The sequence below is a fragment of the Kogia breviceps genome, chromosome 5 (genome assembly GCF_026419965.1).
Source record: "Kogia breviceps isolate mKogBre1 chromosome 5, mKogBre1 haplotype 1, whole genome shotgun sequence".
NCBI lineage: Eukaryota > Metazoa > Chordata > Mammalia > Artiodactyla > Physeteridae > Kogia > Kogia breviceps.
Window position 1 is genome coordinate 29,632,820 of NC_081314.1, and position 22,820 is coordinate 29,655,639.

At 49.2% G+C, this 22,820-nt stretch overlaps 2 protein-coding genes across 4 annotated transcripts in view; one reads left to right on the plus strand and one right to left on the minus strand.

Annotated features, from left to right (window-relative positions):
• On the plus strand, positions 1-14,030 carry EAF1 (ELL associated factor 1). Its single transcript, XM_059065306.2, has 6 exons — positions 1-301; positions 2,148-2,242; positions 4,046-4,182; positions 5,832-6,022; positions 7,673-7,906; positions 10,933-14,030. The coding sequence occupies exons 1-6, from the start codon at positions 199-201 to the stop codon at positions 10,977-10,979; spliced, it is 807 nt and encodes a 268-aa protein (XP_058921289.2). The 5' UTR covers positions 1-198; the 3' UTR covers positions 10,980-14,030.
• A 5,283-nt stretch (positions 14,031-19,313) lies between these two features.
• COLQ (collagen like tail subunit of asymmetric acetylcholinesterase) overlaps positions 19,314-22,820 on the minus strand; it is a 68,267-nt gene continuing 64,760 nt past the window's right edge. For all 3 annotated transcript variants that reach the window (XM_059065513.2, XM_059065515.2, XM_059065514.2), the window contains 2 exons: positions 22,417-22,519; positions 19,314-20,768 (listed from right to left, as the gene is read on the minus strand). In XM_059065513.2, the coding sequence (XP_058921496.1) occupies positions 20,699-20,768; positions 22,417-22,519 (173 nt within the window). In that variant the 3' untranslated portion in view covers positions 19,314-20,698. The remainder of the gene's footprint in view (positions 20,769-22,416; positions 22,520-22,820) is intronic.

Consider the following 22,820-nt stretch of genomic DNA (forward strand, 5'->3'; position numbering starts at 1 on the left):
TCCGGGCCCTCGGTGTCGTCCACCTTCCGGACGCGGAGGCCAGGACTTACTTCCGGCCGCGGGTGGGTTCCGGCTCGGAGCCCCGCGCGACCGGGAGCCCTGTTCCGGGAGCGCGGGTACCCCGGACGCCGGTACCGGCAACTCGGGCCGCGGGCGCGCCAGGAGGGCACCGGTGCGGGCGCGAGGCCCGAGGGGGCCATGAACGGGACGGCCAACCCGCTGCTGGACCGCGAGGAGCACTGCCTGCGGCTCGGGGAGAGCTTCGAGAAGCGGCCGCGGGCCTCTTTCCACACCATCCGCTGTGAGTCCGCGCCCCCACGGCCGCCCCTGGCCGCCCTTAGCCCCTCCGGTGTCCAGGTAGCCCTGCCAACGTCAGCTCCCTTCTCAGCCCGGATCCGCAGGAACCTTGGGTTTTTCCCAGCTCACTCCCAACCAGAACTTCACTCCCTTCCCACTATTCCTCTGTCTCGTGGTACCAAACTCTTCTTCCGGAGACCATAGGCCCCTTTTCCTACCGCGTCCAGCCCTACCGCGCGCTGACGCTCCCCCTCTTATTTCTGAAAGGCTCCACATCAGGCTCCAGCTCTTCACTGTAGCCCTCTTCCCGCCATGACCCCACTGAGGGTCTCCACGCTTCAAGGAAACGCTTGTCGTTTCCTCGGGATCCGCGTCCACCCCCTCCTATTCCATTCTCTTTTCCCCTGCTTTCCTCACTTTTCTTCCCTCGTCCGTTTTGCTTCTGGCCTCCCTGACGCAGTGCTTCATCCCCTTTACAGCCCCAGAATCCACATCCTCTCTGCGCCTCATCAGTCTTCCTCGTCCATGTCTCCATGCTAGCTTTTCGTGTGATTTTGATGTCTTTTGAGGTCACCTGGACTACCCCATCTTTTCCTCGGGACCAAGTCCCTTGTGGGTGAAGAATAAAATTAGGATTTGAGAGCCAGGAATAAGTTAGCGCTTGATCTGTGTTTGGAAGCAGGAGCGAGCAGGCCTAAGGAATGTAGAGATAGATAGTCATTATGCTGGACCTCCTTTTTCTCCATGATTACAGACTCTATTGAGAGAGAGCTCTTCCACTCTTTGTCCTGGGTGAAGAATTGGCTGACTGCGCATCCCGCTGTGATTCGCAGGCTCCTGGTTTCCCTTCCTGGTAGCCCCAATGCTGGTTAAGACTTGTTTTTGTCAGAGGAGCTCCTCCTACACGTGACTCCACACCTTGGAAGAGGGTGTGTTAGATAATGCAGTTCTATCTTCCTGTGGTCACTTGCCAGGCCATTACTCTGCTTCCTACTGACAGCAGGTCAGCCCTTTCACAGGGAGGGTATTGGGAATATAAGAGTGTCATTTCCTGAGCAGTTTACTGAGTTGATGTTTTAGCAGAGTGAAGGGCAATGTGGAATGTAAATAAGATAGTTCACAGAAGCAGCTGGCCTGCCGTTTGAGGCAGGTTTGTGTTAAAAGGGAGTAACCTGGCTGTTCATGCTGTGCTTTAACTGCAATTCAGAAACATGGGCAGGATTAACCTTTGGAAATACAGTTCAACCTTCTGCTCGAAACATCTACAGGAGTAATCCTTGTTAAAGCTATGGAACTGGAGTGTGGCAGATCCTAACTTTGCCAGTTCCTATCAAAATGAAATCAGCTTATATGGTGCTGTGGCCTTTCATATTTCATATTGGGTTTTACAAACACAGGATTTAAAAAATATGCTCTGTTCCTTTTGATCCGTATAATAACCCTAGTAAAACACCTCATTGTAGATCATAAGACATTAATTTTTCATCTGTCACTTGGTGGAAGGGGATATCTTTGCTTAATAAAATGTTGTGTAAATTCTAGCCTTTTTTCTTCAAAATAATCCACTGGGAATGAGAAGAAAAGTATGTGGAGGTATAGGTGAAACAAGATTGTCCCAGAGCTGGTAATTATTGAAGCTGGGTGTTGGTACACATGGCTCATAGTATTATTCTGTCTGCTGTTGTATATGCGAAGCTGCCCACAATGAAATAGCGTTTTGAAAAATTCTAAATGGTGTGTATTTTCCATTTATTTAAGTTATAAAAAATTTCAGTTCTTACATGGGAATGCCCTGCAAACCCTTAGCATAAGTAACCTGGTGGATAAATGCTTTTTTCCTTTCCCTTTAGATGACTTTAAGCCGGCATCTATAGACACTTCCTGTGAAGGAGAGCTTCAGGTCGGCAAAGGAGATGAAGTCACAATTACGCTGCCACATATCCCTGTAGGTTTTATCCCACTGTTGTTTTTTTTTAATGTGGAATCACAGTGTATCCTTATATTCTATGTTACTGCAATTTGATTTTCCTCCTATTTAAATATTTCTAGATTTCTGAAGTGCCAGTATAAGGGAAAAAGGAATTTTGGGGGTAGGGTGGGGTAGAATTCATGCTTCCCAGGTACTTGAGTAAAAATAATTCTTTGTCATTTTCCCCAAGTTCCCTTTTCCCCCATTTGTCCTAAAGTAGACAAGGTTCCTGTGTGGACACCTGGCCCCTCCCTTAGACACACGTAGCTTCTCCCCCAGCAGGTACAGAGAGAAAGGCCCAGGTGCCCTGTGGATGTAAAGCAGCAGCTTAGGAGTGCAGAGGGCAGGAGCAGGGTCGACACGGGTCGTGAGTCCGGCAAGGGGTGATGTGCAGGCTGGTGGTTTCAGGCAGAAACCAGAGGTGCAGAGCCTTCAGCCCTTTTAGGGCTCAAAGCTGAATGGAGAAGCCTTGCCCGAGGCGGTGCTCTGATCACAAAGCCCAAAGGATCAGACAAAATACTCTTAATGACCATGGGTCAGTGCATGTCCCAGCCCTGTCCTGGAACATCATTTCTCCATAACCAGTGATAGAATGAAAAGGCTCTGGACAGGGAGACCTGGGAAGCTTTGTGCTGGGGAAAACTTATTGTCTGCTAGTTCAAACTGCTATCTCATTAGTTGTTGTCTTTGGCAAGTTAACATCACCTCCCTTTGGACCTTAGTTTCCCAAATGTAAAATGAAGAGGTTAGATAAATCGTCCCTAAGGTCTATTCCAACTCTTAATTTTTACTGTATGAATAAGGAGTCAAGCAGCCAAGCAGTTACTGATTCCATACAGAGGATTAAACGCTATATTTGGCAAATATTAATGACCACCTACTCGGTGCTGGCTGGCTACTAGGTACTGAGAATACATACAGTCTTGAACAAAACAAGCACGTTTCTTGCCCTCAGAGAGTTTAAATAAATATAACAAAAGGTAGCACTTATTTTGGAAAATCTGAGAAGGCTTCCCTGAGGAAGTGACCTTTGAGCAGATTTGAATGTTGAATAATTAAAGGGAAGGAGAGTGTGGGATGTTGCAGGCAGAAGCCCTGTTAAATCCCTGTAAGAAAGAGCTTGGGTCTGAGAGAAGGCCAGCTCGTCCTGCTCTGCAGCCTTCAGAGCCAGCGGCGAGTGGACTGAGCATGGTGGAAGGGCCAGGTGGCTCGTTTAAAGATTTTCTTCTTTGGCCTTAGAGTGATGGGTAGTGATTCAAAGGCTTAAGCGGGTGAGTGGAATGATGTACTTTGAACCAGCCGGAATAACGAGCTGCCGTTGGAGAATGCTCTGTGGTTACTTGGCATGGGGGGAAGCCTGGACTCTCCTATCGCAAGGAAGTACGGAGGTCACTCACTAGCTTTACTGCTCATAGTGAGAGCTCTTCTCAGTGTCAGACAAGTAATGCATAATTTATGTTTCTCAGTTCACATTTTACCATTATTTGTAACATTTCCCAAATCCCTGGAAAAATGTACAGTAATTTAAAAATTTTATATTTATTTCTTGATTATTTAGAGCCAGTTGCACAGTCACAGATTATTGCCGTATTGTTATTTCCTCTTTATTTTTGCTTGGGGAGCCAGCAGGAGTTAAAATACAAATCGGTTCATTCTGTTCCTTTTTGAGTAGCTCTGATTAAAGATGTGATGAGGTAAAGCCACCTGTAAATTCAGTTTTGATATGCATAACTGGTGTGTTTGGTTTGATGGTCTGAGTTGTACTTTTGTGGCGTATAGGGATCCACACCACCGATGACTGTGTTCAAGGGGAACAAGCGGCCTTACCAGAAGGACTGTGTGCTTATTATCAATCACGACACCGGAGAATATGTGCTGGAAAAGCTCAGCAGCAGCATCCAGGTCAAGAAAACAAGGTATGTGAAGAAGCAGATACAGATCAATGTGCCGTTTCTATAGATTTACATTATCTATTCAGTTATTTTATAAGGATGTGAGAACCTGGGTGCTTCGTGTCCTGTTGGCAGTCTCAGCAGCTCCACCTCTCTCTTCTCAGACAAGTCAATAAAATATCTTTTCCTCAAAGGCAATAAAGAGAGATAATGCTTTTAAGACCTAAAACAGAAAACATTGGGGAAAGGAGTGTACTGTATGATTAAATCAATTTTATTAATTTCGTGATTGTTGATATAGTACCACCAAAGGGATAAGGTTTAAATTTACAGACTTAAAATTATGAAAGAATAAGTTAATAATATATATTCTTTATTAGAGTGAAAACGTTAAATTTTTACAAGGTACATTTGAGGTCATTATTACACCAAAGTAAAGCTTTGTCTATTCTTTTTTTTGAATAATGAGCTCTCTTTAATTTTTAATTCAACAGACATTACATGTATCATGTGAAGCCAATTAGATTTTATTTTAAAGTCAAATTTCATTCTATAAATAGAAGTAACCCAGTGGTTCTATTTTTATATCGTGATACAATAATTATTGTAATAGAGTAATTAAATTTTAAAGAGAGTATTTGATGTTTTTCTGTTTATGCTTCCTCAAGCCATTTTTCTTTACTCATTCCACAAAAAGTAAAAGTACCTACCATTTATTGAGGGTACTTTATTTATTACCACGTGCCAGGCACTGTGCTAGATGTTTTACGTGCATTCTCTAATCTTTACAAATAACGTTTGAAAAGGTGGTGTTGTTACCCTTTCACACACACGCACACGCACACGCAGATGACGAGACTGAGGATCAGTGAGATTGTGGCTCACAGTGTGTTTGTGTTGATTACCTTCAGCAACCAGGTGCTGCTGTTAGGCCTCTGAGAGCTGATGATTGTGGGAGTTTGACTTACTACTCAGTGTCATCTGGGAACTAGCAGTATTTTATCACTTAGGTGTTTGTTAGAAGTACAGAATTTCAGGACATACTAAGTGAGATTCTGCACTTTAATGAGATCCCCAGGTGATCTGTGTGGACACAAAAGTTTGAAAAATGCTGAGCTAGTCCATTCACAAAAGAAATTGTCAATGGGTAGCATTTCCTTGGTCTGGGGTGGCGTGCTCTGCCTACCTGCCATCAAGAGCTGGCCTGTGACAAAATGAGCAAGCAGTAAATAGATAATGGAAAAAATTGCTAACAGGCCAGTATTTCAAGAGCTAGTTTAGTAATTCATGTGTAATTGTAACTTTATACTGCACACAAGGTGAATAGTTAACAGTTATTAAATAGTTAGCAGAATAGTTAGCAGTTATTAAAATGGGTTCTCGTAATCACACTATATCCCACCTCTGTGTCTTACCTGCTGCTTGATATAAAATGTGAGCTCCGTGAGGGCAGCGAGTCTGTTTTATTCGTCTTGGTGTCTCTGGTACACGGTGCAGAACTGGAATGCAGTAGAATGAGTAGTTTGTGTGATAAAATTAACGAATATCAGTATTTTGAAGCTGTCTGTAAAGAGCCTGGGGTTCTGCAGAGACTTCCAGGTGCTTGGTAAGCGAGGCAAATCTGAGAACCACTGTTGTTGCCCCTCCACTTTAAAGTCCGTATCTCATTTCAGAGCCGAGGGGAGCAGTAGAATCCAAGCCCGAATGGAACAGCAGCCCGCACGTCCCCCACAGCCATCACAGCCACCACCACCTCCGCCACCTGTGCCATTCAGAGCTCCAACAAAGCCTCCGGTTGGACCCAAAACCTCTCCTTTGAAGGATAACCCCTCACCTGAACCTCAGCTGGATGATATCAAAAGAGGTAGAGAGCATTTTTTGGAGCCATGGTAGCAACTTGGAGGAGGGTATTGATGTTTTTGTGGAGATCACAAAGCCACGTACATGGCGGCGTGGGCATTCTCCGCCATCGTAACAGTTTCCACAGGGCCCGCTGTTCCACAGGTGACGGCGGGGTGGGGCAGAGAGGCGAGGTTTACCACTTGGCTCATTTGACAAAGGAGAGTCCGGGACAGTGACCTGAGCTGTGGCTGTCTTTGCAGCTTTCTGCTTAGAGGCCTGAGGTTTAAACAAGCCTGCCTGCCATATAAAGGTCCATACAGCACACCTTTTAAGGCTTTGAAAGAAGAAAATTACAAGGTAGTGGGGGTAAAAACCAAGTGTGCCAATGTTAGCATAGTGTCTAGGTTAAATTCCACAACCACAGCTTTGTATTAACAAAAGTGCATAAATATGATAGTGCCTGGGACACTGGGGACGCTGGCCTAGAAGGACTTAGAGGTCTGGTCAGGCTCTCCAAGGTAAAACCAAGACAGGCACTCACCTTGGCTCTCTCCCCCACACAGTGGATGGTTTTAGTTGTCCAGACACTTAGGAATTTATGAAAGTGTTATATTTCATATTTGTGGATTTCTGTGAAACAAAATTAAACCATAACAGTAGTAAACAGGAAAAGATAAAAAGTTGCCCTTGGGAAGTTTGCCTTTTCCACCTTGTGGAAATACTGTCTTTTCACAAACGAGATCACTCTCTGTGTGGTACATGTTCTTAAGCCTCTGGATTTTTTTTTTTTTCTCATGGATATTGGAATGCTGTCTATGGAAGTTTTCACTTTAGTCGAACAGGAATTGGACCATGAGTGGTTAGTTGTTGCCAGTTATGCTTAAAGGAACCATAGTCATTTAAGGCCTCATGGTAGGTTTGGACAGGAAAATCTGGCATCTTCCTTGATGTAGTCTATGGTGAATCGTTAATGTACTCACTCACGTTAAAATGGTCTGGTAGAACATGTGTTTCCTTCCCTGCTTTACCTTTATTAAAATTGCGGTACCTGAAGGCATGGCTGTAAGTCAAATGTGTAAAAGCACAGAGGAGGGATGTCGGCCCACCATCTTTCTTCAGCCATCATGGCTCCTCCTGCGAGCCTTGTTTACCTGTGGAATGTGAAAGCTGGAAAGGCCCCCAGAGGCCGTCTGCTGTGGCCCTTCCTTTTTCCAGAGCATCTTGGAAAATTCATTACCTTCCACCTGGGTCTCTCTGCTGGTTAGAGGTGGACCCAAAGCAAGCGCTCAGACCTTCCAGTTCCTGGTCAGGTATTTCTCAGCCCATGAGTAGAACGTTGCTCTTCTCTTATTTGGTGTTTAATCCCATAGTTCATAATTCTTTTTTTTTTTAAGTAGATAAAGGCAAAATAGACTTAATTCATTTCTCAGAAGAATCATTATCCTGGAGCAGTCCACTTTTTGGTTATTTTGGGTGAATTAAATGTTTCCGTTGTCTCTCTGGAGACATGTTAGATGTTTTGTTTGCTGCTTTTGGTTTGGGTCATTTTGTTTGTTTTTAAGGACTCAAGAAACAGGAGTTCATTTTCAGTTATTCCTCGTCACTCTTGGTTTTGCCAGCTTACTGTTCACAGAGGCTTGATGCGCTGACCCCTGCCCCTCATTTATTGCAGAGCTGAGGGCCGAGGTGGACGTCATTGAGCAGATGAGCAGCAGCAGTGGAAGCAGCTCCTCAGGCTCCGAGAGCTCGTCAGGGAGCGATGACGACAGCTCTGGCAGCGGAGGCGAGGACAGTGGCCCCGTGTCCCCTCCGCAGCCGTCACACCAGCAGCCCTACAACAGCAGGCCGGCCATCGCCAACGGAACCGGCCGGCCTCAAGCAAGCAGCCAGCTCATGTGCACCCTCAGTAAGTGCGCGCTCCTGCTTCTGGGCTGAGGTGGGGGCTTGGGGCTGGGGAGAGGGAGTGTCAAACCAGAGCTGGAGCTTCTCTTTATCTTACACCAGAGTCCATAAACCTGACGGTACTTAAGGCATAAGAAAGGGTCCTAACAAAGACAGTTTGAGGCAAAAAGGAGTAAGTCACCAAACAGTAAAAAAAAAAAAAAAAAAAAAGAACACAAAACTAGAAATGTGTTCCATCTCTTTTCTTTTCCTTATTGGCACAAATTAGGTTTTGTGAATTCTGGAAAGTGCTGAAACGTGAGCCGCAGGGCTCTGTACTTTTGCATATACCAGACTTTAGGGGTGCCACCTGCCCCCACCTCCAGGTTTTGTACAGTCCTGAGAGCCCAGTGCCATCAGAGTGCGGTATCCCACAGCCCACAGAGTTGGGAACCTGTGCCCTTAGAAGGTGTTTGGCGACCAGCTAGCCTTCGCAGGAGGGAAGGAAGGGACATTATAGTGTCTGGTGGCTTTCAGTGCAGTTGGTAGGAAAGCAAAGCAGGGGAGAACAAAAACAAATGTCTTTGTCTTGGAGGTGGGGAGAGTGCAGGTTCTCTGCGCCCTCCTCTCTCCCGACTCCCTGGAGTTGGATGTTCTCTTCCCATCTGACTTCCTGTGAGGAGGCTGGAAGATAAGGAGGCAGTGGCGGGGAAGCTAGCCTAGGTAACTCTGCTCCTGTGGGCCAGGCAGAGGTCACTCTCAGCTCTACACTGTAGACGTCACGTAAACCCCTGATGTGAGGGCCAGCCCCAGCCTTTGTAGGACGGTGAAGAGCATCCCTGGCCTCTACCCACTTAGGTGCCAGAGCATCTCCTGCTGTCCCCCAGTGTGTCAACCCAGAATGTCTCCTGGCATTGCCAAGTGCCCCTGTGGCGTTGGAATCAGTGCCAGTGGAGAACCACTGTTCTGGGCCTTGCTCTACTATCTGAGTGAGTTCAGCACTGTTGTGACATCAGTTAAGGCTGTTATCTGCTATCCTGTTAACACAGGCCTGGCTTCTGGATATCAGGGTATAGTTGATGCTTTTCTCAGTTGGCTTGGTATAGTAAGTTTCACACGGTGAGTTTGGAATTCACAGTAGAGAACGACCAGACAGCTACTGTGGCTATAACTCAGCTCTTCATTTTGCCCAGTCAGTGCTAAACTATTCCTTAGAAGAAAAGAGCCAAAAATGGCTCAGTGCATCTTACCTACCTACCAGCGCCTTAAACTTCTGTTAGCTCTTCATAGCTCCAAGTCCTCCTGGCCCACAGCTCTTCCATGGCAAGACCTTAATCTTTGCATACCTCATATACAGTAAAGTACTGGAGTTATTTAAACCAGGATCGTCAACTGGAACCAATTTATAAACCTTAAAATAACAGTAAATAGCGCAAATTTGGTAAACCCTAATGTGCAAACCTACAGAGTAATGATAATATTGTTTTTCTGAATGGTAATGTGTATTATATTTCCCCCCCAAAAAAAAAACCAAATGGATCAGTTTGAACCTGGGTCACATTGATTGTATAAGAAATTTGAGAACTGGGTTTTCAGCTCCATTACATGGACCTGTTTATGTGCATGTCACCTTCTTTGTAAGTGATGGCACTTAGCTCTGCTGATTGGAGGTTGTCAGCTGGTGTTGATCCCATCGCCTTCCCCACGTCTAGAACAGCAGATGTCACCTTTTTTGGTCTCAGACCTCTTCATGTCATAAAACTTATTGAGGACCCCAGAGAGCTTTTGTGTGTGTAGCTTATATCTATCAATATTTACCATATTAGAAATTAAAACTGAGAAATACTTAAAATAGTAATTCGTCTAAAAGAACAACAGTAAACCATCACCTGTTAACAAAAATAACATTTTTATGAAAAATAAATTTTCGAAATAAAAAAATATTTAATATGAAGAGTAACATTGCTTTAAAATTTTGCCAATCTCTTTAACATCTGGCTTAGTACAAAGCTGGATTCTTACATCTGCTTCTGCATTCAGTCTGTTGCCGTAAGTTGTTTAGGTTGAAGTATATGAAGAAAATGTGGCATCACATAGATATATAGTTAGAAAAGAGAGGCCTTCAGGTCGAATCCTTCTGAAAGGGTCTTAGGGACCCCAGAGTTCTCAGAACAAACTTTGAGGAGAGGTGGCCTAGAGATTAGTAATCCAGAAATACAGAAGTTCACTTTTCTTCTTTTCCAAGTGGTATCAACGGGGGTCCTGTTATTCTTATCATATTAGATGGGAAAACTTACATTCTTCACTCCTAAAACCTAAACTTTGAGGCTTTACAGAGCTCATTAGTTCAGATTTGTGGTGTAAGGTAACGTGAAGATTCTGGCCAGAGGGGTCAGGGGGGTACTGGATTAGTACATGACTGGTATGCACAGTATAAATAGTATTCAGCTTCCTTAACAGGAAGCCCAACTTGGTGTTATTTTCACTTTTATAAAGCAACTTAAGGGCTTCCCTGGTGGCACAGTGGTTGAGAATCCTCCTGCCGATGCAGGGGACACAGGTTCGTGCCCCGGTCCGGGAAGATCCCACATGCCGCGGAGCGGCTGGGCCCGTTAGCCATGGCTGCTGAGCCTGTGCGTCCGGAGCCTGTGCTCCGCAACGGGAGAGGCCACAACAGTGAGAGGCCCGCGTACCACAAAAAAAAAAAAAAAAAAAAAAAGCAACTTAATATGAACAATTCTACTAGACAGTGAGTCAGTTATTTATAAATATTTTTTGTTATTTATTGACACATGTATGTCTAGCCTATCCCTCCCCTGTTTTATCCCAGAGAGCAGTATTGCTGTGCTTTGCAGATACTAAAAATAGCAATTCTTATAAAATGTTGACTGCACCAGCTCTGTCACTGAGCCAAATCGGTTTTCCTCCCTAATTAAATGGAACTGGCCTGGTTTTACTGTCGTGTGAGAGCCCAGGCAGTCAACCAAAGAACCGTGGGGAAGTCATTTTTAAATTGTGTACTTTGGGTTTGATTTTGTTTTCTCTTTATAGGAAATGACTTGCAGTTGAGTGAGTCTGGCAGTGACAGTGATGACTAGAGCCGGATCTTTCGAAATCAACTTTTTGTGCACAGATCTGCTGCGAGACTGGGCTGCTTTAGCGTGGAGTCCACGCCGAGAGGAAAATATGGGGATCAGTGACTGTAGGAGGAGTTGGAGGCTCTGAAGCGCTCAGATGTGCATATCTTTAACATAGCGGTGATGGGTGATTTTCTCGTGTAATTTTTGAACAATGTCATGTTTCAAAGTTTTAAGTAGATCTATAGCAAAACTAACAGAATTATATCTCTTATTTGGTTAACACTGTTAACGAAAAACAGACAAACGTGCCCTGGATTAGGTTACTCAAAGGCCATTTCTTCACCTAGCCAGTGATGCAGTTGTAAACCTCAGCAGCCACCAGCTTGGCCAAATGGTCTGCACCAGTGAAATGAAATGCAGTCTTTGAGGGGTGGGCAGAGAGGGAAACCTCAAACTGCAGCATAGACGCATGTTTAAACCACTTTCAACTATTGACACAAAGTGGTGAGGAAGTTCTGTCTGACCCAGCCTGAGAAGCCTGTGTAGAAATGGACTTCAGGATGGAGTCCGAGAGTGTCAGCTGGGGGGACCTCGGAGCTCTGTTGGCTCAGCCCCTCGTCTGCGCAGTGCTGGTTTAGGGCCAGTGTCTTGCCCCCAGTCTGGGCTTTTCCCACCGCTCCCGCCCCTGAATCTCACTAGAACCAGAGATTCTAGTTAAGTACACATGGGACTTGACAGTTGTGCATTGGAGCTTTTATTGGATTCCAAAAGAAAGAAGTGTTGGCTACTTCTAGCTCCAGTTTAGATCCAAACAGTCCCTAAGTACGAGGCTGGGGGAGCAGATTAAACCAGCAGCTGCTGTGCTGATGCATGTGACTCGATTAAATTGAGGCTTTTAGTTCCATGTGGATCCATAATGAGTGTGTTTCTTTCAGTAGGTTTCAGCAGGGGACTAGGAGTGGAAGAGAGGTGAGGTGAAGAAGCCTCTTTGAGCAAATGAGCTGGCAGCCGACTTCCAGACCAGAATCTGGGTAGGAGTCGTGCAGTGTGAAACGAGCACAAGTTTTGATAAGGTTTTTCTCTTCATGCTTTTGTACCACTGTTTGTGCCTGACTCCTAAACCGATTTGTATTTTTTTATATGCAACTAGAAGAAAGTCACAGGATTGCCTTCTGCAGTGTGCAGTTTCCAGATGAGTCTGTTGTTGCAGGAAACTGGTGACTAGTAAATGTTCCGTATGTAGCAAATGTGTGATAAGTCATCCCATAATTAGTATGGAGTAGCCCATTTCTGTAATTTGAATGACTGTGTCCTGAGAAATTTCTGTCTCCTTTGGCTCAGTGGTATCAAGAACATTAAGAGTGATTTTTCTTCCTCGAGGTGGCCTCTCCCTCCCCAGCTAGTGGAGGGAAGCAGTCTGGACCTAGAAAGAAATTAGATGATCCATAGTGGGGGCTTAGAGTTGAGCCTTGCAGAGTCAGCTGTTTGACCCACACAGTGACCCCAGTGAGCTGGAGAAGGGGGGCCGGCAGCACGCTGACGCCACTCTGCCAGGTGCCACTCACTCAGAAACTTCAGTGGATTTCATGGCAGGTAGGAACTTACTTATAATGAATTGATCGTTGCATTTTAATTCCTTGGTAATGAAAGCTCAGGGAAGCCGAAGGTCATGGTTGGGAGACTTGAATTGTTACTGGATGTGAGAATTGTTTCACTGTTCTTAACTTGCTCAAGCTGGGGCAGGTTCCAGGAACTTGAACTATAAATATCTATTGAAGCCTCTCTCTTTTTTTTTTCCCCTCCCAGAGTCTTGATATATGTAGACAGAACTTGGGGCCTGTTGGGTCAAGATGTTTGTTTCTATAAGAAGTGCTTGCAGGTGGCAGTGGGCTTGGTGAGTTAGGCTCTGTGAGCTCAGACCCTCTCCCCGTCATCCATCCTGCCCGGCCCTGCACAGTCGTAACATCTGCTAGCACAGCTCCCGTTTTGTTCTATGCACAAAAGCCTTTGGCGGTTCCCTCCCCAAGCCCTCCAGCTTTACCCAGCAGAGTAAGGAATCTTTTATTTTTGGAAATGAAGAATCTGGCCTCATAAACTACTTCTCACGAGTGCCCACCTGCCAGCCAAACTGGACTTGTTCTTCCTGCCTCCGTGCCTTGTCACTCTCCCCTCCCCCAGCCGCACTCAGGGGTCTCTGTGGGTGCCCCCTTCATGGACTCCTGTTGGTTTCACCAGCTGGAGTACTGTGTGCACACACAGACCTTCCTCTTGCTCGAGCTCTGGTTGGTGTGAACTCCTTCAAAGCAGGCACCGTCGTGGTCATCTCTATTCCTTGGAGGGTGTCCAGGAACAGACCTGTAGATGCTCACAGCCTGGTGGGAAGAGGGCAGAGAACCAGCCAGTGGAGCACAGAGGGCAGATGTAGAGGAAACATTCCAGGTGTTTGGAGACAGCTGGAAGCTATCCATGCTTATTTTTGTGGTTTTGAAGTCTCTAATTGAATTGTTAAAATTGCCTTTTCTTTGTTCTGTGTAACATCTGCTGTGCTGTGGTTGGAACGGCGAGGTGTGAAGACTTAAGTCCGAAGCACCTGAGGAGCCATGGCAAGCAAGCCACAGTAAAGACGTGATTTGGGGAAACTTAACAAGTTAGAGGTTTCTCATGATGCCACTCATTTCTGTAGCAGAGTCATATTTTTCTATGTGTGGTATTAATATGTATGTGCTTCAGTGGTGGGAAAACTTGAAAATTCCAAAATCCTTATTACTTCCCTATTTGAGAGGCTGGTTAAGCAGGGTGTGTGTGCGGTGTGTGTGTGTGTGCGTGTGATGTATTTATTACATTATTTTGAGAGAGTAACCGTTTTATGTGGATATACATTGGGTACAGCCAAATTGAATATTTCCATTTGGCGAGGAAGGTAGGATTCATGAAACTCAGGCCTTAACCAGTAGGCTGGATGACAAGACCAACTGAAGCGTTACAAAATGTCTTTTTGTTGCTCCTGTTATTTTTGTCTTGGATTCATTGTCTCATTCTTTAATGATTATTAAAATCTTGTGCCTGAAAGTTTATTTTGCTTAATTATGAGGTAGACATGCACATTTATATTTATGTAAAGTATTTGCTGTAAAGTGTATTTGGTTTATTCTCTTAAAAGATCACTATATTTAAGTAAAAAATGAAGGTCAGCAATACACTTCATGTCTTGGTGGGTTTTATTTTCTTACTGGTAATCAGTCTAGGAATCAGTGAAAAATGTAGGGTTCTTTTAAGAATCCTTTGTGCTTAAGCCTAATTACCTAAATTGATTCCCTCTTTTTTTTTTTTTTTTTTTTGTGGTACGTGGGCCTCTCACTGTTGTGGCCTCTCCCGTTGCGGAGCACAGGCTCCGGACGCGCAGGCTCAGCGGCCATGGCTCACAGGCCCAGCCGCTCCGCGGTATGTGGGATCTTCCCAGACCGGGGCACGAACCCACGTCCCCTGCATCGGCAGGCGGACTCTCAACCACTGCGCCACCAGGGAAGCCCTGATTCCCTCTTAATTTGGTGTTTATGATCATTAGGATGTACACTTCAGTTTTAAAAGGTGTGAAGTTCAAAACTAAAGGGTGGCTTTAGCAAGCCACATGGCATCTGAGGCCATTTTACTGGGTCTGGAAAGGCAGGCTTTTAGCTTTGGGTCTGGGAACCATGCAGGGGTTAAACTGAATCCCTAGACATGTATCCTAGTCATTTTAGCTCGCTAGAGTCCTTCCACCTGGAATGCCACGCTGCACAGAAGGAAGGACACGTGTACACCTCAGACCCCCAGTTGACACTTACAGTCTGGAAATGGTCCTGCCTCCTGCTTGCCCTCCTCACCTTGGATACAGCGACGCCCACACCTATCTTGTGGTCTTGGCGCCCTGATAGCTGTAAATCCCCACGTGGGAAGTGACCATGTTCCTTTTAAATTCTCTGTGGTGTCTTTGACCTATTAGGTGCTTGGTAGATTTGGATTGAAGACAATTACGCATTCAGAGAACTAGGCCAGGGATCCTCTGCTGCTTACCCTACACCCAGCTCCCATGTCTTCCGGTGGAAATGGGAGACTTGAGCCAGGACTCTCAGTGGGGAAGCGGTGGTGCATGTCCCTCACCTAAGGGACTTTTGACCCTCAGGTAACTATTGCCACCACAACGGTGCGTAACAAACCATCCCAAAGCTCGAAGCTTAACATAATAAGCGTTTATTCTGCAATTTAGGCTGGACGTGGCTGGACAGTTCTGGTCTTGACTGGGCTCCTTCCTGTGCCTGGGATTTGACAGGTTTAGCTGGTCTAGGATGGTCTCAGCCCTCACAGCTAGGGCAGCTCAGGTCGACTCCATGTCTCTCATCCTCAGCAGCCTGGCCTGGGCATGTTGTCACAGCAGAAGCAGAGGAGCTGATTGAGAGGAGACTACCCCTATCACAATTGCTGACAACTCATTGGCCAAAGAGAGTCACAGGGCCAAGTTCAGAATCGAGGGACAGGTGGGCAGATAACACTCCAGCAATCGATGTGAGGAGTGGCAAAGTTCTTTGGATCCCGGGAGGTGTGGGAATTGGGGCAGTTACTGAAATCAGTCTGCTGCCTCCATGGGCCCCATGTCTCCACCCTGGTTGTGAATCCTGGGCTACAAGATCACTAAGGCCCCTCTGGGCTCTGGGGGCTTTTCTCCTGGCCAGAGGGATAAAAGTCCAGAAGAGCTAAGAAAGACAGCTTTGTGTTCGTGGTTCCTGCAGAGGGCGCCAAGCCCAAGCCAATGGCTCCTCTAGGCGGGCACTTCACTGTTCACTGCATGTAGTTTGCTAACCTACCCTTTCCAACCCAAAGCACCACTCTGGTTACCTATTGCTAAACGACAAACTGCCCTGAAACTTAGTGGCGTAAAACAGCCACCATCTGATCTGATGGAATCTTTTAGTTAAGAATTAGGACAGAGCTCGGCTGGGCAATTCTGCTTCTTGTGGCTTCAACTGAGGTCACTCAGTTGGCAGATGGGCAGGTGTGGCGAGTCCAAGTTGGCCTCACTCACATGTCTGGGTGGGTGGCTGGAAGCGGGCTCATTTGGGGCCATACATGGCCTCTGTAGTAAGGCCATCTCAGGGAGGCCATCTTACATGCTGACTGCCTCCCCCTAGGACAGGTGTTCTGAAAAGCTGCGTGGCCTTTTATGACCTAGCCCAGAAGGCACACGGCATCACCACCGCAGTCTTCTATTGGTTAAAAGCTCACCTAGGGGCTTCCCTGGTGGCGCAGTGGTTGAGGGTCCGCCTGCCGATGCAGGGGACACAGGTTCGTGCCCCGGTCCGGGAAGATCCCACATGCCGCGGAGCGGCTGGGCCTGTGAGCCATGGCCGCTGAGCCTGCGCGTCCGGAGCCTGTGCTCCGCAACGGGAGAGGCCACAACAGTGAGAGGCCCGCGAACCGCAAAAAAAAAAAAAAAAAAAAAAAAGCTCACCTAGATGCAGGAGGAAGGGACATAGACCTCCCCCCAGCTTTAATGACGACTATAAAAAAGCCACCCACCCGAAGTCCCCAGCTGTATTCCCTGTGTTTTTTGCCTAGTCTTCTGTAGTTGTCCTCAGATGAGACATCTCCCCAGAGCAGGCTCTTAGGTCCCTGGTCTAGCAGCATCAGCATCCCCTGGGACCTTGTTAGAAACCCAAATTTTCAGGCCCCACCCCAGACCTGCTGAGTCAGAATGACAAGCCCTTCGGGTCATCCTGATGAGCCCTAAAGCTTGAGAACCACTGCTCCAGGACACAACACCCTTGGTGAGCCTCAAGTGATGACCCATGACCACGATGACTGCCTTGAACTTCCCATCTAGGTAGGTGTTGGATGAGGGTGACTTGGGGTGGGGCACCCATGGAGTGTGGTTCTGTGTATGGGTTGGAACATCAAAGACAAAATTCATCGTTGCCTTTGAAGAAGTTACTGGGGGCAGAAGTTCGCGGTGACGTGGGCCCCTTTACCTTCCTGTGAAGGGAGTGAGGCATGGGGAGGAGAGGGCAGGGGAAATAGCTGCTTCCTTTCTTTGGTGAGGTTTCTCGGAGACTTGTCTAAAAGTCCGCTGCCTGGGGCTGAAAGGAACTCAACGGAGCCACAAGAGAGAAAGCCCCTCCAATAAAGGCAGTGTGAGTCCTCTTCCTCTATTTCTTGGGTGGGTGGGTTGGATGAGGTGGGATGGGGAATCCTTAACTCATCACTCTTGTGTGGTTTGCACCCCTCCCAGAATGGTTAAGAATGAATATGCGGGTGGGGGACCAGCCCACACCCTGGAGCCTCTGCACATGGTAGTAACAGGGCTGCTCTAGTGTAATAATCTTGGTGCATTGCCAGGGCCCTCGAGCTGTGTGTGAGCCCATTGCTGCCACACAAATGGAAGATCTGCGTTTCGTTGAACATTTAAATTGGTTCACTCCACTACAGGGGAGGACTGGGGCAGACAACCCAAGTAAAGCAGTCACTGGAGGTGTAAGCTGGCCCACTGATGATAATGAGGTTTGGAGAATCTTAAGCAATTTGACCCATATGTGCCCTCCACACCCCTACCTATTAGAGTGATGGGTGGACCCATGTGTCTGCCCCAAGACGCTCAGAAACTTTGTCCTACCGTCTTCCCAGGCACTGGTTCCTATGTCTTAGTTACCAAGTTCCCTTCAGAGAACTTACTTTGCTTACAAGTTTGTCACATCTGCCCCATTCCTGCTCCCCAATATCCGGTCCAGCAGCCACCCCTTCCCCACACAGCCTATATGCTTCTGGTGAATCCCCAGGGGGTGGGCTAAGGGTAATCTTAAAACCTTTGCCACCCTGGGTTCAGGAACCCAGCTGTGATCTGATCAGTAGGCAGCGTTCTGACAACAGGAACTGGTTCAAGAATGGGAATGTGACCCAAAAGAGGCCAACAAGGCTCAAGGCAAGATTTGCTGGGGACTCCTGGGGGGGAAAAAATCTTCTTGAGAGCAACTGGAATAGATGTTCTCTCTTCCTGTGGACGTTACAAGGTCCAGATGTAAGCCTGAAACTGTAGTAGTCAGCTTGTGACCCCTTTGGTGACAATATCTGAAGGTCCTGTCATATTCTCAGCTACGCCACATGACAGCTTGAGAGTAGCCAAAGGAATCCATCACCCCTCCAAGGACATACCCTGTCACAGCTGGAGGGCAGAATCCACACTCACCAGCGGTTAGAGTTGGAAGAAAATTCAACCTCTGTCTCAAGTCTCTCAGGTGAGGAAACTGAGGCTGTGGGAAGTGATGAACCAAGTATGAACACGTAAGGGGCCTCCCACCAGCGGATGATCCCAGGAGGTGTTTCTGCGGCTGCCTGGCCTGCTGACAGGTGCCCATGCTCCTGGCAAAGCTGCTCCCTACGCCGTGGAATTAACGTTTCAGGGGAGGCATGGGTCCACCTTCCCCGATCTTTCATCTTTTCATTTCAGAATGCTGAAGGGGGAGAATGACTATTACTATATATATTCTCGATACATGTGACCTTGAATCCTTTCATTTCCTGAGCCTTTCAGAACACTCCCTAGAAATAGCTGGAGGCGGGCCCCCCTCTAATACTGCGGGGTCCAGGGACAAGAACACAGATGGTGGCTCCCACGCGAAATGTCTGAGTATTTACATTAGGATCAAACTGACAAACTGTTATGCATTAAATAGGTTCTGCTTACACTTTCATGAAGACTGGAATTTTTAGATTCCTCAAAGTTTTCTGTGGCTGCACCAGGAGAGTGGGCCTCCCTGCCCCTGGCCCGTCTCACACTGGGATGTGCGGCCTGTGTCTCCAAGCTCCATCCACCACCCCTGCAAACAGCTTGTCCCTGGCCACCCCTCACGCTTACAGGTGTGTGCGAGCCACAGTCAGGAGGACAGGCGCGGAGAGAGGGCTGTGCGGCCCCGGAAGCAGGCTCAGGACCACTCGGGTGGAGAGTTCGGGTTTCCTGGGACCTGCAACATGGGGTGTGCAAGTGTCACCGTGGCCCCGTGGGGAGGGTCATGGTCAGAGGAAGGCCAGAGTAGTGCCCTCCAAGGAGTGGGACCCAGGACTGGGCCACTCTTGGCCAGGTCCAAGGGCAGTACTGGACCTCCATTCTGTCCTATGCAAGATCATAAAGCAAGGCTGGGGGAGAGCAAGGCCCGGCTTGGTGACCTTGGACCTCAGTTTCCTCCCTCGTCCCTGAGAGAACAGGACTACTTCCCATTCTAGAACCCTCTGTAGAGCCTGGAAGCAGACTGGATTTCAGAGTGCTTAACCCATCCAGCAGTTCTGGGACACCATCCCCAAACCCCCGGGGAAGAGAGAGCCACAGGAGGGAGGAACACCACCTTTATTTCTTGATTTCCCATCCGGAGATGCCAGGATGAAGGTGGTGGCTTCACATGGGACAGACGTGGGCCATGGAACATCAGCCCAGGACTTGCAGTAGAGGCAGAGGGGGCCAGACTGACCCATGTGTCCACCACCCCGGGGCTGATTTGCCCACGACTGGCCACCAGCACAATGCCAAGTGCCCAAGATGCAGGCCTTGTACCTAGGCCCAGGAGTGTCCCTCCATTTGGTAGCAAATGGGCAAATCCCACCTGAGGTCTGCCGTGGAGAAGACGTCCTTCCCAAACAAAGCTAAGCCTCACTCAGGAAATATGGTGATGAAAGACAGCTCACAGACATGCAGGGCTAACGATCCTGTAGAAACAGGGTCTTGGGCGCACGCACATGAGGACAAGACTATGCACCACGAAGACAGGGAGGGAGGTCACAGGGCTCACGGGACTCAGCAGGCAGCCAGGAGCTGGCGCCCAGGACAGATGCCGTTTCTGCCCGGAGCATGTACTCAATTGTGGGGCCTGGATGGGAAACCAGGCGGCAGTTTCCTAAGGACTCAGGAAACACCAGTGGCCGGCCTGCTAGCCAATGTCCTGAAGGAGAAATGGACACGAGGGACATTCACAGGATGGAGGTCCAAGTGCACAGAGCCAGGAGGTCAGGATGGTGCCGGGGATGGGGAGGCCCCGAGAGCAGCCCCTTCGGGAAACGTCGAAAAGAAGGCCACTGCTCTGCTTTTGTCTACACGGCAAGCACCCCAGCACCCCAGGGTTTGGAGGCAGTCTCAGTACTTATTCACAGTTGGGGCTCTGCCTGGGGAAGCCGCATCCACACCAGGCCATGCTGGGCTGTGGCCAGCTGCAGGGTGGGGGTGGGTCCCTAGATGGGCCCAGATCTGGGGGCCACCCCCAAAGAACAGGCCCACTTCCCTGCTCTGTGGTTCCCAGGCCCAGGGAGCCCCGGCCAGCTGCCGGGTGAGAATGCCCACATTTCCAGAGGTCAGAGGAGATGAGAGGCCTGCGCCCCAGATGCCCCCAGCGGACGGGAGCAATCTCCAACAGTCTGTGTGCCTAACAGTGCAAAGCCAAGTCCACAATATTCGGAAGGGAGGGCCCCGCAGGCCGGCGGTCTGGCCGGAGGGTCGCGATGGGCGTGTGGAGGAGGCCCGGTACTCGGGGTTAAGACAGGATGCAGCGGTCCTAGGTTCTTCCAGTCGGACTGCGTTAAAAGCACATCTTAGCAGCAAGAGTTTGTCCTTGTTTCTGTTGCATGAAGGTGGTGGAAACCGGACCAGGACGGGGCGAGGTCAGTCTGCTGAGGCTGGAGAAGCTGCTGCGAGTTCCGTGGGTGCAGCCGCCTCCTCCCGGCGGCCCTCAGGTGAAGTAGCGACAGGGCGTGGAATCGATGTAGCAGTACGGGGTGCACCGCAGGTCTCCGTACGACCTGAGGGGCCAGACACGGGGGTGGGCAGGAGCCCCAAGGACACAGCCATGTTCTCAAAGGCCGCCTCTCGGGACTCTGGTCAAATCTCATCCGAGAGCTGCCCTACTGCCACCCTCCTAAGGGCAAGGGGCTCCAAGGTGAGGGGCTTGGGGCAGCTGAGTCCAGGCCTCTGGGGCTTCTCCCCCTGAGTCCATCTGAGCGATCTGGGGGAAAGGGGTCTGTACGTAGCCTGGCTCTGAACGCAGCCACTCAGAGAGAATCTGCCCTTTCTCCAGCGCTGTCCAGTTTCTGTGGCAGCCACTGGCCATATGTGGCTACTGAACTCTTGAAATAAGGTTAGTGTGAATGAAGAATCGGATATTTAACTTTATTTAAATAGCTACATGTGGCCGGGGGCTACCATATTGGAGAGCACAGCCTACACGTCCGTAAGCCCAAGCGCTGACTCCGAGACTGTGTTGTGTTGATACACCATGCCCACATTCGCAAGCATCCCCTGAGGGGTCCCAGGATTAAGAGAGTAACCACAGAGAGCGAGGGTAAGCCCTGGGCTCCACGTGTCCCTCTACCCCAGGTCTGAGTGTCTACACTCCGTGGTCTCCTTCTGTCAACTCTTTGGCAGAGGCCTGGCAGGAGCCTCCCTACTTCAGGGAGGGGCAGTGCACACAGACACACAGATGCAGTGGGGTCGTGGCCCAGCCTACAGTGCTTGGAGTTTGGGGTCTGAGCTCCCCCGGCCTGGTTTGATTTGTTGCTCTGCGTTTGGGGGTGGGCGCTGAGGAGACCCCCTTGGAGGAGAGAGACGGGCCTTGTGTCTGTCCCCCAGCCCTGCCGAGGGCCTGGGTCCAAGCCTACAGAGGAGTGGGACCGGAGGGAACGGCTGGACAGGTGGACTCCTGGGGAACCAGGGATCCACTCTGGGGCCAAGGGAGAAGCAGGATGTGGACTGGGAGAGGAGCGGCCTCCCGACCTTCCCTACAAGCTACGCAACTCTGGTCCTGTGAGCACTGGGGGAACGGAGCCCAGGAGACCCCATTCTGGGCATGGGATCGTGCCTCACAGGGCAGAGGCCCTCAGCGGGCTTGGGAGATGTCCTCGTGGAGGCCAGGACACTCAGGATACTGAGGGGTCTCAGAAACAACTGCAGGGGGTGCTTGAAGGGAAGATTACATTCCTGGGGTTTTCTGGGAGGAGCTTGGAGCCACCAAAGTTAGACACTAATCCTGGTGGGATCGCATGTGTACCCGCAGGCCTGCCCGGTGGTTCCAGAGAAGTCAGGTTACAGATGCTTAGATTCTCTGAAATGCCGGGATACCTCCACCCTCCACTGGGCCCCCTCCCAGGAGACCAGTGTGGTCACGGGAGCAACGGGGGATGGAGCTGCTCATCCAGGGGCCACGGTGAGCTGCAGCCCAGGACCCAGGTGGAGCTGGGGGCGGGCGACTGCTCTGAGTGGCATGTGGGTTTCTGTGTTTAGCACTGTTCCCCCACGAGAGCAGGGACCATGCATGTGTTCTGTGTCACCATACCTCATAGTCCAGAAAGCCCCAGGAACACGGAGGCATTCAGGAATATTTGTGAAGGAAAGAGGGGTGGGCAGGAGGGAGGGAGGCCGGGGTGTGGACACAGCCCACAGGGCGGTCCCTACCCGGGGAGATAGGTCTCGCAGGTCAGGTGGCCGAAGTCAGAGCCGTCACAGTCCTCCACGCCCCTGTGCCGGTGACCATCTCCACAGTAGGCCCGGCGACAGCCTGAGGGGACACAGGAGGTGAAGCCCTGAGAGGGGGGTGGGGTGGGGACAGCCTGGCAGGACCATGTGGCCTGAAGGAGCCCCCGCACCATCCCACAGAGCCTGAATCCTCCTGCAGGGACGTCCACAAAGCTTCAGACCCCAATCCCACGGGAGGACACTGTTTCTGTCGCAGGACCACCGCGGGTTCCGGCGAGGTGAGCGTAGGGACACGGGGAGCACCGGGCACGTCACAGCCTCGGTGGCGCTTGTCTGTCTGCAGGGAGCTTCCTGTGTCCCTCGGAAGCCAGACTGTCTTCCAC